Source organism: Chionomys nivalis, chromosome 21, assembly GCF_950005125.1.
Source record: "Chionomys nivalis chromosome 21, mChiNiv1.1, whole genome shotgun sequence".
NCBI classification, from domain to species: Eukaryota; Metazoa; Chordata; class Mammalia; order Rodentia; family Cricetidae; genus Chionomys; species Chionomys nivalis.
The window spans coordinates 7319894-7334282 of record NC_080106.1 but is presented as its reverse complement, the minus strand read 5'-3'; the positions used below and the strand labels follow the sequence as shown (position 1 = coordinate 7334282).

Sequence of the window (14389 nt, the reverse complement as noted above, 5' to 3'; positions counted from 1 at the left end):
CTCAGCTGTAGCTCATGGACCTGAGAAAATTGGTTTACAAAGAGAAAGCACGGGCAAGGCAGGCAGGCAGCAGCAGCACACTTTATTCCCGGGGTCATCAGGTCCATTATCTGCACCTTCATGACGCACCCACATCCACAAGGGACCCCTCCCTGTGGGCTCAACAGCCTCTGCCCTCAAGGGGAGGGGTCACTGGTCTTTATAAAGAAATATTCCATCCGTGGTGCAGCCTGAGTTAGGAGCCCCAGGCTCAGCAGAGACACTGCTCTCTGGCCAGCGTCCTCCAGGCTCAGCTGCTCTCTGAGGCTCTAGGGACTTCTCCAATGGGAGACACAGACTCCCCATCCCTGACAGAGTGTTTCTGTGAGCCCTTCGGAAACTCGCAGGGAACGTGAGGCACTTGATTGGGGACCCCCGCATCCCGGCTGCCTAGACAGGCGCTTATCACCACTCCATGTCCCCCACCAGCATGGCATTACCATCAAGCACCCCCCACAGGCATGGCCAGTCAGCACACCAGCTCCCAGTCCCAGTGAGCAACCCTTTCTCCAGGAGCACAAGGGATTGGCATGGAAGAGGTCAGTGGTCCTGCCACGAGGTCAGCGGTCCTGATGTGGCAGGCCATCTTCCAGCAGCACTAGGGATGGGCATGGAGGAGGTCAGCGGTCCTCATGTGGTAGGCCATCTGGGCCCAGCAGATGAGCGTGTGCGTTGTCTAGGACCTGAGGCCCTGGTCCGACCTGGGGGAGGAAATCAATGTCTGGTCCCTGGCAATGCAGCAGGTCCTACCCACTGCTCCAGGGACTTCACAGGACCGAGCGACATCTAACAGCATTAGATGAGGGAAGGTGTCCCTTCCTGATAATGCCACATCAGTTTGTTCATGCAAAGCCACCTGAGCTGCTACGTGTCTCTTACCCTGGCTGGGCCAGATCCTGGCGGTTCTCTGTGGCCCTCAGCACATGGTTGGCATAGAAAGTGGGGATTTAGAGTGAGCTCTTTGAGAGCAGGGTCAGGAGATACAGGGATGCTGGCCTGTTTGTGGGGAACACCCTGAGGGCATTGTCTTGGGGACCTCAACACCTACTTATGCTGGTGATAAAAGTGACTACATTTATCTATCTATCTATCTATCTATCTATCTATCTATCTATCTATCTATCTATCTATCTATCTATCTATCTATCTATCTATCTTTGAGACAGAGTTTCTCTGTTTATCAGTCCTGGCTATCTTGGAACTCACTTTGTAGAACAGGCTGGCCTCGAACTCACAGAGATCCGCCTGCCTCTGCAGGCAGAGTGCTGGGATTAAAGGCGTGCGCCACCACCGCCTGGCAAAAGTGACCACTTTTTATCTGCCTGGCTTCTCTTGGTCCCGAGTTACTAACCTTTGCATCCCAAACGCCCCCACTCTCCTCCTCTGCGTGCAGATTGTCCCTACATGACCACCGAGAGGAAATGAGCAAACCAGGGTCTGGTGACTCTGAGCCATGGCTGATGTTGGCTTCTGCTTCTTGCCTGAGACAACGGAGGGAGGGAGCCTGGGCACCCACAGCAGATAAGGCTGCCACGTATTAACTGGGCCTCACCTGAGTGGCAATGATGTACTGGATAGCACCTGGGCTGGGCTCCATAGCCAGCGCAGCTTTCAGCTCATCAGAGAGAAGAGCAGGTGTCACCGGCAGCCCCTTTAGGAACCTGGGCAAAGAAGCAGAAATGTGTCCATGAGGCCGTGCGTGGGAGGCCCAGATGGGTGATTCTTCAGAGAGAGGAGGCCAAGGGTGGGAGGGTTCTTTTAAGCATGATGAGAACACTATGAATTACATCTTTTGCTAAGTGGCACAGGGTAGTCAGACCCGTGCCACGAAGAGACCAGGGACCACCTGCACAGGCTCAAACTTGTCCAAGAAGGAAGAAACTGGGGCTTTGTTTGAATCCTACGCTTCAAAACATCAGATACTTAAGATACTCATCAGAATGTCTGATGCATTTCCTAATAAAACTCAATTCGGGCTAAGAGGTAGCTCAGTGGTTAACTGCACTGGCTGTTCTTCCAGAGATCCTGAGTTCAATTTACAGCAAGCACGTGGTGGTTCACAGCCCTCCATAATGAGATCTGGTGCCCTCTTCTGGCCTGCAGGCATACATGCAGGCAGAACACTGTATACATAATAAATAAATAAATCTTTAAACAACAAAAACTCAATTCTGGGCTAAGAAGTGACTCAGTGGTTAAGAACACTTGTTGCTCTTGCAGAAGACTGGGGTTAGGGCCCCAGCACCCACATGGCAGCTGACAAGCATCTGTAATTCCAATTCCAGGGGACTGATGCCCTCTTCTGGCCTCCAAGGATACTGCACACATATGGGGTACAGACATTCACACAGACAAAATATTCAGTCTAAAAAATTTTTAAATAAAGCACAAGCTGATCTTTGCTGAGGGAAGGCCCCTGATCTTCCAAGACATCATTTTTCTCCAAAAAATAAAAAATAAAAAATTATTAAGAAGAAGAGTCAAGCCGGGCGATGGTGGCGCACGCCTTTAATCCCAGCACTCGGGAGGCAGAGGCAGGCGGATCTCTGTGAGTTCGAGATCAGCCTGGTCTACAAGAGCTAGTTCCAGGACAGGCTCCAAAACCACAGAGAAACCCTGTCTCGAAAAACCAAAAAAAAAAAAAAAAAAAAAAAAGAGAGAAGAGTCAACTTTTTTTCTTTTTTAGATAGGGTCTCATACAAAGTTCAGGCTGGCTTTGAATTTACCTCCTGAGTACCCGTATTATAGGTGAGGGTCACCAGCTGAAATACCATTTTTCTTTTTTTTTTTTTTGGGGGGGGTTTTTTTTCGAGACAGGGTTTCTCTGTGGTTTTGGAGCCTGTCCTGCAACTAGCTCTTGTAGACCAGGCTGGTCTCGAACTCACAGAGATCCGCCTGCCTCTGCCTCCCGAGTGCTGGGATTAAAGGCGTGCGCCACCACTGCCCGGCTGAAATACCACTTCTTAAAGGGTAGGAATATGGTATTTGTTCACACATCCGAAACCTATGTGGCTATCAAGAGAGACTTTTAGTGCTGCCATCTGCGTGGCTGAGTCCCTGCAGGAGGACAGTCAGTGCCTGAGATCTCCTGGTTTAGTACTGTGAGCTCCATGCCCCTAGCAGACTGTTCTGGGCATCTCCAGGCAGGGAAGAGGGGCACACACTCACTTGTCTCCGTTTGTTGCAGGGGGAAAGCTGTGCCTCACGGCTGCCACGAACTCAGCCACAGTGTCATCCAGAGTGAAGATCACAGCATTGGGGCCCGCATCAAAGGTGTATGCCACCTGGAACCCAAAAGATCCCCAGCTGTTCACTCAGCACCCTTAGCACTGACCCTCGACCTGCGGGGGGACCTAGCGTCTCCCAAGCTGAACTGGGCCCATCTATGCCACCCAACCAGGGAGTGGTATCAATGAAACACACTCATGTGAGTCACCTCTGCCTGGAGCTCAGGATGAGGCTATGGCCTGTGCGGGTCACACAGTTAATGTATTTTAGGGAAGACACAAAACACAGAACGAACCAGAACTGTAGGGTGGAGTTTGTCTGTGCCATGTCTGCCATGGTCTGGAGGCCCATCCTGGAGCCACTCCCTGCCCCACCCACTTCCATAACCTTTGTCCATGTATACCACGTCCCCATCATCAGCTCATGCTCCTAGCATCTGCCCCACAGTCCCTGCAAGCTGTCACCTTTGTCTGCCCGTGGTGTGTGTTAAAGCCGTGTACTAGCTGGATGATGCGCCTGGAGGTGTCGTTGAGGTAGGAGATGGGCGGGAAGGTATCGAGGCAGGTGGCGTGAAACTGGTTGCTATCCTTCATGGTCAGCTGGGCAAAGGCCTGGAAGTCCCGCTCGTGGATGCAGCGGGTCATCTCCTTCATGCGCTCAGGCACAATGGACTCCGCCCGGAACTGCAAGGGGAGCGAGCAGGTGAGTGGGTACAACACTCTGCCAGCGAGTCTGGGCACAGGACCCCCAGAATCATCCCCCCACCAGGAGAGCCCCATCTTGAGCAGCACACTTCACCCTCTCCAGCAAGCAGGGCTCTGGTCCCTGTCCTCCCCAGCAGGCCCTGGTCCCTGTCCTCCCCAGCAGGCCCTGGTCCCTGTCCTCCCCAGCAGGCCCTGGTCCCTGTCCTCCCCAGCAGGCCCTGGACCCTGTCCTCCCCAGCAGGCCCTGGTCCCTGTCCTCCCCAGCGGGCCCTGGACCCTGTCCTCCCCAGCAGGCCCTGGTCCCTGCCCTCCCCAGCGGGCCCTACCTTGAGCAGGGTACTGGTCTCCACACTGGTCTGCATGCCCACAGTGCTGCCCGTATGCTTCTTCTGGGCACTCACCTGAATGAGAGATGGCACTGGGCCTGGGCCACAGGGGACCCACAGCACAAGCCCTACCCTCTGCTAAACCAACCCTTGGCTCCTGGTCAGGGAAGAGTGATGTGGGTCTGGATCTAGTCACATCATGGGAAGAGGCACAGCTCTGCCATGTGCGAGCCAGCGCGGATCCTACCACTAACAGCCTTGGTCTGTTCCCCAGCCCCTGCTAGCCTAGGATCCTGGTGAACCCCAGATAGATACAGTTCTTTCTTTCTTAGCCCAGCCCTGGCTAAACAGTCATTCTCCCACTGGCTGCATCCCATCCACTTACCACAAGGATAAGGATTCGGAGTTGGGGCCAGTGCCACTCTGGGGCTATCTGCCGGGCGACACTGTCCTTTCCATCGTTCTGCTCCCCCATCTGCCACTCCACGAAGCCCCCATAAAGACTGCGGCACGCGCTGCCTGAGCCCCGCCGAGCCACTTCGGAGAGGTCCCCCTCAACCCCGTAGACCCGGGCCAAGGTATAGGCTGAAGGCACAGGAAAGAGACACGGAGGCAGGGTGAAGGCTAATGTGCCACCCAGACCAGCTCTGCTAGGTGCTCCCCGCTGCATAGGAAATGAGATTCTGAGGAGGCAGAGCTAGGGCGCTGGCATCTCCCAGCTCCACGTCATTTCATTTGGCATTGGGTTTGGAAATGTAGTCAGCCTCGTAAACTACCTCAGGACCGGGGGTGAGGGGGAGGCTTCTTTGCGGAGCTGTACCCAAGTGGAGCGCTAAAGGGAGGGGTAGCAGTCAGAAGGCCACCAGGAACAGGGACCAAGGTGACAGTCTGAGTAATGTAATGTGTCTCCAGGAAGAGAATGGCATCTCTGGGGGAGATAGCATCACAGGCAGTGAGGCAAGCTTGCTGCTCATCAGCAGGGGCCTTCCCTGAGTCTAGCCATCTTGAGAAGGTGACCTTGTGTCCCGGACTGGCTCACCTACGCCTTCAATTCAGGATGACGCAGGAGCCAGTTGGACCAGGAAGTTATCACCCCTGGAGCTAAGAGGTAAGGGTGGCCTGAGCTCATGGTGAGGGCTGCCTGTGCCAGGGATGGGGGTGCCATCTACAGTGACCCAGGGCAAGAAAGCAAAGATGATACTGGCGGGGGTAAAAAAAGAGTTTGACAATAGGGTCAGCAACCCAGAATGCAGCTGGGCCTGAAGCCGGGCTGAGATCTTGGAATTTTCAAGGGAGCCAAGATCCTCCCACGCCCACCTCCAGGTGACTTCTGTTGCTTGAGTCACTGGGGAGCTGGAGGGTCCTCACACAGGGGCAGAGAGGGTCTGGTGGTCAATTGCATTATGGGAAAGGGCAAACTCAGGGCCTTTTTACAGGGAGCTCCCAAGATAGGAGCCCTGGGTGCCGACAGGCCAGAGACCCCACCCCTACTACCACAAAGCTGAGCCCTGTGAGCACCCACCTAGGCAGGCATAGCCCGCTGCTGACGATGCCAGGCCTGCAGCAGTGGGGAAGTTGTTCTCTGAGGCCACGTGCACCTTATAGTTGAGGCTGAGGGGAAGTGCGTCCCCATCCCCTGTGCTCCTCCGCTTCCGAGCCAGGCGGCGGACTGCAGGGGAGAGAGGGCACAGTGAGTGGCAGTGCCACTTGGCAGACCCACCTCATCTGCCTGCAGCCGGGAGTGGGAGGAGTATGGCTGAAATCTGTGAGGCAGTAACACCCAGACCTCCCAGACGGACTCCCTCCTGGGATGCCCCAACTCCAGCCCCTCTCCTATGGGCACTCAGCATCCGCAAGGGCACACGGAGTGGCTGTCATCCCAACTTACTCTCCCTCAGGCAGGCCTGGAGTCGTGGCTGCCCCACATCCTCCTCTTGACCATTCAGCCAGATGCGGTCCTCCGTGAAGTCCTTGCTGATGGCGGCAGTTGTGACGGTTTTTAACTGAGAAGAACAAGGGCCGGGGCTGAGGACCAGTGCCCACACAGCATCCCTTTCTGCCCACGAGGCCTTTCCTACCTACAGCTAGTATGGCTGTCCCCCTGGACAGGGACAAGCATGTGGAAGGTCAGGGGGGCCACCAAGGTCAGCCCTGGCTGGGTAGCAAGCCCCTCAGGCTGGCCACACTGGCCTGGCCTTCGCCGTGCGGGGTCTGTCTCACCCACAGCAGGACCGTGAGCATCTGGTCCCTTTTGAATAAAGGATCCCAGGCATAAAACTAGCCCTGCGGCGTTGGGAATTTGTGTGTGGATGAAGAGATGAGCGGACTATGTGCTGGGCAGTCCAAAAGGACACAGGCCTGCTATGGTTCCCACGAGAAGCCACCCCATTCTAGCCATGAGAGCGCAGTGTCTATGCGGTGCAGTCACCTGGTCCTGGTGCAGCGTGACACTCAGAGAGGAGTTGATGGGCAGGATCAGTGCTTCATCGCGCTTCCCCCCTGCAACAATAATCCAAGTCAGTGAGTTCCTGGCACCCGACTGGCACTCCAAAAAGTTGCCCCCGCCCCTCTGTAGCAGGCCCCGTACCACCATCCTGTACTCACTGCCCAGGCTGTGCCACCTCCTCAGGACACCTCCTGGGCTAGCTGCAGACTCAGAGCACAGGTTCCCAGAGCACAGGCGGAGGCCAGCCCGCCTCTGCCTCATGCTTCTTCCATCTTTTTTTTTTTAACTTCACAGATACAGTTGTGGAAATCTGCTAGGTAGCACATGTGGCTAATGGTCTCCTCCTGCACCCGGAGGAGCCCAGTTCCTGATCATGTCTCCGACTGCACAAATCAGAATGGTCCCTCTCTGCCCAATGCTCTAAGCCCCATCGCGGGCACAGTCAACTCTCCAGAAAGCCAGAGGAAACGCCACCCGACAACACTCACAACACCTAGTTGGTGGTTGCATTGTCTTTGTTGAGCATCCACTCATGCTTGGTTAATCTGGGACATTCGTACAGAAGGTAACAAAAGCCTAACTCTGGGCAGGTAAACCTTTTCCACCCTTCACCGTCTACAGACACCCGCCCACAGGCAGCTCTCCTGGGGTCATGAGGCTGCTCTGAGGACGGTGGAGCAGATGACCTAGGCCTAAGCCCGAAGTCCAGGTGTTCCGCACAAGCCAGCACAAGGCATCTGAGCAAGGAAGGAAGACCCTGGGCCCTTGGCTCCAGGCATGGCTAGGGTGCGTGGCTTCGGGTGCCCCATCTGGGTTTCTTTCTGACCTCTGATCTCAGGCCAGCAGCATTTGCAGAGCATCAAGGAGACCGGCGAAGGGCAGCTGAGTGAGACAAATTTTTGCCACAGTGTGCTCCAGCCTCACCCTCTTCCCAAGGCCCTGGGAGCCTGGCTACATGAAAGCGTCATCCTTTTCACCCTGAAGGTGTGGCGGGCTGCCCTTTCATCGCAGCTGGCAGCCTGCACTTCACCACAGGCCTGCCTGCACAGGTGATGCTTCTTCAGCCTTGCTGGGAGTTTCCAGAGGAGGCCTGACAGCCTCTGCAGGGACCCTACAGAGCCCCCAGCAGAAACAAGGGCCATACAATGTGGGTGGAACCCCTCTATCTGCCAAAAAAGAGATGACACCCCTCCTCCGCCAGCTAAAGGTTTTAACAGAACTTGAGTCTCAGAACACAGCAGAAAACCATTCGATGTCACCCCAAATCAATTGTCATACCAAAAGGGAGGTTCTCAAACTGAGAAAATAACAGGACACTAACTCTGACGTGTCAGAGATGCCACGACTGCCGCCAGACAGAGACAGCCTAAGTCAGCGATCAGGATAAAGTAAGAAAACAGCGTCAAAGAGATGGTTAAGAAGGAGATGGAAGGGCTGGAGAGATGGCTCAGCGGTTAAGAGCACTGACTGTTCTTCCAGAGGACCTGAGTTCAATTCCCAGCAACCACATGGTGGCTCACAACCATCTATAATGAGATCTGGCGCCCTCTGGCCTGCAGACGTACATGGAGACAGACTTTTTATACATAATAAATAAATAAAATCTTAAAAAAAAAAAAAAAAAAAAAAGGAGAGGGAAGCCTGGGAGCTGAGCCGGGAACTGAAACAAAAGCTAGGGGTGGCCGGGCGGTGGTGGCGCACGCCTTTAATCCCAGCACTCGGGAGGCAGAGGCAGGCGGATCTCTGTGAGTTCGAGACCAGCCTGGTCTACAAGAGCTAGTTCCAGGACAGGCTCCAAAACCACAGAGAAACCCTGTCTCGAAAAACCAAAAAAAAAAAAAAAAAAAAAAGCTAGGGGTGGGGGTGAACCTCAACAGATGAGGGAAAACCCAGCCAGCTGAAACGTGATTGACATCCAAACCGCAGCCAACAGCAAAGCATCCCACACAGCAATATGCAGAAGAAAAATAGCATGCATTTAAAAGGAATATCTGTATATAGTCTTTGAAAATTTTATGCATGTATACAATGTATCTTAATTATTTTCACACTCCATTCCCCCCTCCAGCTCCTCCCAAGAGCCTCTTTGTTTGTTTGGGGGATCTTACACATGCTAGGCAGGTGCTATACTATTGAGCTACAGGCCCAATCTTGGGATCATGTGATCTTTTGTTCTTGTCGGGACAGGGTTTCTCTGTGTAATAGCCCTGGTTGTTCTGGAACTCGCTTTGTAGACCAGCCTAGCCTAGAACTCAGAGATCTGCCTGCCTCTGCCTCCTGAGTGCTGGGATTAAAGGTATGCACAATCACTACCCGGCTAACATCATGTGATCTTACCAACAGAAAAGAAAATCACAACCATTTGTGTTTTAGGGAAGAATTATGAGAAAAAAAAATGGGAAGGATGAAGGACTTTTTTTGTTATTTTTAAGACAGAGTCTAGTTATGCGGCCCAGGCTCTCGCCTGATACAGTGTTGTTCTTCCAAGGAATCAGACAAGGAAACAAAGCACAAAGAAACTAAAAGAAGCCACTCCTAGTGGCAAAAGGCTTGTTTGTCTACGCAGAAAATCTCAAAAAACCTACCAAAGTTCTCAGGAGGAAAGAATGTGTTCAGCCACACTGCAGAACACAAGATCAACACACACCTTCAATCCCGGCACTCAGGAGGCAGAGGCAGGAGGATCTCTTTGAGTTCGAGGCCACAGGACAGTGAGGGCTACGTGGAGAAAACCCTGTCTTGATAAAACAAAGCAACAACAAGAAAACAAAACAAAAGACAAGGAAGGTATGGTACGATGGGCTCAAGGAAAGGATCGCCCATACCACTGGCCATCGGAAGCTAAAACCACACAGAACTGTGGGTGTATCTGTGAGAAAGACTAAAGTGAAAAATAGGGACTCCACTGAAACGGGCACCAGAACACGGAAACCAAGATGGCCCGTGTAGGGGGCTGGAGAGATGGCTCAGAGGTTAAGAGCACCGTCTGCTCTTCCAGAGATCATGAGTTCAGTTCCCAGCAACCACATGGTGGCTCACAACCATCTATAATGGGATCTGTCGCCCTCTTCTGGCCTGCAGACACACATGCAAACAGAATACTGTATACATAATAAATAAGATATTAAAAAAAAAAAAAGATGGCCCAGTGTACTGCTGGTGGGAAAACATGCGGGCACTGCCACCCCAGGAAACCCACAGTTCCTTAACACAGTAAAGAACAGTTGCCACCCGTTCTCCGGGAAGTATTTCAGGGCCTCCTTCCTCCCAAGGATGAACGTTCACACAAAGATCTGTCCATAAACTTCACCGGGGTTGCTTATGCTGTGGAATTGGGCCTAGCGGGGGGGGGGGGGGGGGGATGAACCCCCGCTGCATCCACCTGGATAAGCTTCCAGAGAAGTATGCTGACTGAACTGAGCCAAACTCAAGAATCTACAGGCTCTGTGGATCCACTTACAGGAGCAGTCCTAAATGACCATGGAGGAAGGAAGAAGGGCAGGTGAGAGGCTAGAGTGAGGGGTGCTGTTCCCTGAGATACCGCCCTAGTTTAGAGGGTTACCAGAGACCTGGGAAGAGCAAAAGGCTGCTCCTCACAACAGGAGGTGCGGCAGCACCCGTGTCAACACCAAAGCTTCAGGAGTGACAGCAGAGGCCAGGCCTGAGGTGTATTATATAGCTTATGAGACTGGCCCGAGGAGAGCCCCGCCTCTCCCTAGCAGCGAAAAGCCTTAATTTCACCATCCCAGATTCGCAGTGGTGCGCCCTTCTCCAGCCGGGAGCACAACCAATCCCAGCCGCAATGGCCCTCGTCTCCACCCCCGAGTCCCCTTTCCCTGTCGTGATGATACTCCCCATATCCAGCCCCGGAATCGCCTATCCTGGCTTCGATGATTCCCGTCTCCAGCCCAGTGCCCGTTGATTCCGGTCGTGGTGACGCCCCTTTCAGCCCTGAGTTCCCTTTCCAGACGTCTCTAGACCAGTTACTACAGATCTGGATCATGGGCCTTTTCTCTCCGGCCCTGGGACCCTGAATCCCGGCAGCAGTGATCCGCATCTACACCCCTTTGCCCATTGATCCTGACAGCTGGGGCCCCGGCCTCCAGCTCCCAGGACCCCCAATCCTGGCTGCAGTAACCCCCGTCTCTAGCACTGTGCCCATCGATCCCGGCGGTGGTGACCTTCCTCTCCAACCCTGTGCCTTGATCAGTTCCTATCCCAGCCAGGATGATTCCGCTCTCCAGACCAGGGGATCCTGATTCCAGGAGCGATAAGTCCAGCCTCCAGCCCTATGCCCCGATCCCAGCCTAGGTGACTCCTGACTCCAACACTCACAATACTTGATAACCGCGATGTTGACCGGCGCGGTGCAGGTGACGACCAGGTCCTGAGACTTTTCCGAAGCCATGGCCGAGAGAGTCTGGAGTCAAAGCAGCAGAGCCCAGCACCGGTCTCCGACCGGCGTCCACAGTCTCACGCGCTGCCATATGATTGGCCCACGGACCGTGCTGCTCCCGTGCCGTCCAATAGGCTGTGGGCCGAGCCCACGATCCACTTTTTAGCCTATGGACAGAATCGAATGATGTGCGGCCGACACTGAGCCCGCCCCGCCGCCTCCGAGCGCGTGGCCTACTGCGAGGGGCGGAGTCTGCTCAGGGAGTGGAACCTGCGCGTGCGCCTTGTGCATGGGTGGAATCTGCGCAAGCGCTGGAGTCGTCTTTCTGGCACACGCAGCTCAGAATAGCCAGACTGTGGAGACGGAAGGTGGGGACATCTGCTGTTCCAGAGCTCAAGAACACCAAGCATCCTGCCTCTCCGTTGCACACACAACCCACTAGACCGCGCATCGGGAGGGATCCCCTGATCCGCAGCCCAGGATCGTGCCAGGGCCCCGCATCCTGGAGTATTCTACATCCACAATCTGGCTTCTCTTGTATGCACTATCTTGAGTCTGGGGTCCCCTAGCCTGTCTGGACCGTACAGCATACCGGAGATCTCGGGCTGCAGGTGGATGCGCTACATCCGAACTGGGTATTTTCAAATGCTGTCCTCTTTTTCCAGGTTTTACATAAGCACGAATTTTGTCACTTTTCATAGTTGAAATGGATTAACACATCTCTATGGGTTTTTGTTGTTTATTTTGGTTTTGGTTTTTCCAAAGAGGGTTTCTCTGTGTAACAGCCCTGGCTGTCCTGGAACTTACTCTGTAGACCAGGCTGGCCCCAAACTCAAGAGATTCTTTTACTTCTGCTGGGATTAAGCACATGACCACCACCTGACTTTTATGTCACTTTTATTACGGCAAAATATGCAAAACAAAAATCTTGCCATTTGGCCTTTATTTTTAAGTTACAGTTCAGTGACATTTAGTGTCCTCACTTGGTACAGCCATCATCGCTGAGTCCATTCATTCTCCAGCAGAAACAGATACAACTTTCCAGTTCCCCCATCTCTTTTAAAATTCGTGGATTTTTTTTGGATTTTTTTCGAGACAAGGTTTCTCCGTGGCTTTTGGTTCCTGTCCTGGAACTAGCTCTTCTAGACCAGGCTGGCCTCGAACTCACAAAGATCCGCCTGCCTCTGCCTCCCAAGTGCTGGGATTAAAGACGTGCGCCACAAAATTCGTGTATTTTGAATGGCTCAGAATTCAAAGAAAATGCAAGAGTACACACTATGAAATAGCCAGGCCACCAGTTCGGTTCTCAGGAGAGTAGATGTAACAATGCCTCCATAGCCTTTAGTTGACATTTTATACACAATAGTGGGGAATTGCTCTTTCTCCAGCCTGTTTTTCTATGTGGGTGCTTCTTGAACGCTTTTCAACTCCACACCGAAACAGCTTCCTTGTTTGTCTAGACTGTCTAAACTTATTCAGACTGCCCCCCATTGAAGCCATGCACGGTGCTGTCCTTGCATTTTGTGTGAGTGTGTGTGCTTCTGTAGAAGGATTCCTAGAAGTGGGTGGCTCAGCCAAGTAGCTATATGCCTGGGGCACTGTTGAGAGCTGCTGGCATGCTGCCACCTTGGAAGCTAAATCGATTGTTTGGCTCTCTCCACCGGAGTATGGGAGTGTGAACAGCCCTTCAGCAGCACAGAAGATGGCCTGTCACATCAGGCTGAGCTAGCCAGTCTCACTATTGTTTCCTTGTACGTCAGACAGCTCTTATTTTCAATTTCTCTTGCAATCACGTCTCTGCTTCACAGAAAAAAAAAAAAAAAAAAAAAAAGGACTTCTCCAAAGGTGCTGTCTGGTTGCTCCAGAGGGAGAACAGTCTCAGTGAATCACTGAGCTCCCTGGCAACAGGGATGGAGAGGGCACCCAATAATCTGCACCTGCCCTTCTTGTGACGAGGAAGGGAAGGTTTCTACAGAGCCTCTGTGTTAGACACTGAGCTGGGCGGAAACCTGGGTTCCTGGGTACCTCACCTGTTCTACTGTTTAGAATCGTAGTATTACATGATGTAAAGCCAGTGAACACAGCCGACCAGAAAGAACTGGCCAGGTGGTGGCGGTGGCACATGCCTTTAATCCCACCCAGCACAAGCAAGCGATGCAGAAGCAGATGGATCTCAGTGAGTGCAAGGCTAGACTGGTCTACAAAGTGAGTTCCAGGACAGCCAGGACAGTTACACAGAGAAATCCTGTCTTGAAAAACCAAAAATAGAAAGAAAGAGAGAGGGGGGGAGGGGAAGGAGGGAGGGGAGAAGAGAGAAGGCTTCAATACAGAAGGGACAGTTACACCCATTGGAACATGTGTGTGTTGTTATCAGGCCCAGAGGCCAAGATCACCTCACAGCTGAAGGACCCCAGTGCTTGACATCCTGGAACCTTGTGTGTCTTAAAGCTAAGAGTCAGTGGGCAGTCACCTCTCTGCTCATCAGATGTTATAAAGTGTCTGTCAAGGGTGTGAGGTTGATTGTTAGGTCAGGGACATGTATGAGACCCAGGGAAGAAGGCCCTTTGGGGAAAAGAGAAGAGAAGAGAGGGGAATACAGCCCAATACTGGGCTAGGAAGGAAGTCCACTCAGGACTGAGCATCCATGGGAAGGAAGTTCACCCAGGAATGAGCATCCATCTGCTGTACCCTGGAGCTTGGCCTGGACAGGCCAGCAGAGGGGACCAAAGCACAGCTGTGCTTCCCATACAGGCCTTTTCCAGGCCAGGCACTGGGAACAGAAAACCTATGAAAGTGGCCTAAAAGGGGAGGATACTGTTTGTGGATTTCTGTGTCCCTGTCCCTTGTCCCTTTGAACTCAGGTCCCCAGGGAAGTCTTCAGAGGTCAACATCTTTCCAGAGTAAGTTGGCCTGCGCCACTGGAGAGGGCAGGAGAGAGGCAGATTTCATCCAGGGGTTCTGGTCCCGTGTGAACAACAGCACAGGGCAGAACACATGCAGCCAATCTAGCAGGTGGTTATAGGCTGCCAGCGGTCGCTGTGTTTAGTAGGAAAGGACCTAGAGGAGAAGTGGGGCCTGCACAGAACTGGGGAGGAAGAAAGCCAGGGTTAGGGTCACAGGGAAGGAAAAAGGCAAAGAGGCACGTTGGGGCTACCCTGGGCTAGAATTCCCTTGCCCTTGACAAGAAAATTCCTTTTTTAGCCCGGGCCAGAGGTGTAGTGACCAGTGCCTCCATGTTGTGTGTTGGTGC

General features: G+C 53.2%; 1 protein-coding gene across 1 annotated transcript; it reads right to left on the bottom strand.

The window, feature by feature from the left end:
* Positions 1 to 57: 57 nt before the first annotated feature.
* On the bottom strand, positions 58 to 11334 carry Mvd (mevalonate diphosphate decarboxylase). Its single transcript, XM_057753849.1, has 10 exons — positions 11079 to 11334; positions 6726 to 6796; positions 6186 to 6300; positions 5820 to 5966; positions 4683 to 4882; positions 4298 to 4372; positions 3732 to 3950; positions 3208 to 3323; positions 1592 to 1700; positions 58 to 740 (listed from the first exon to the last, which is right to left on the bottom strand). The coding sequence occupies exons 1-10, from the start codon at positions 11149 to 11151 to the stop codon at positions 660 to 662; spliced, it is 1206 nt and encodes a 401-aa protein (XP_057609832.1). The 5' UTR covers positions 11152 to 11334; the 3' UTR covers positions 58 to 659.
* Between the last annotated feature and the right edge of the window lie 3055 nt (positions 11335 to 14389).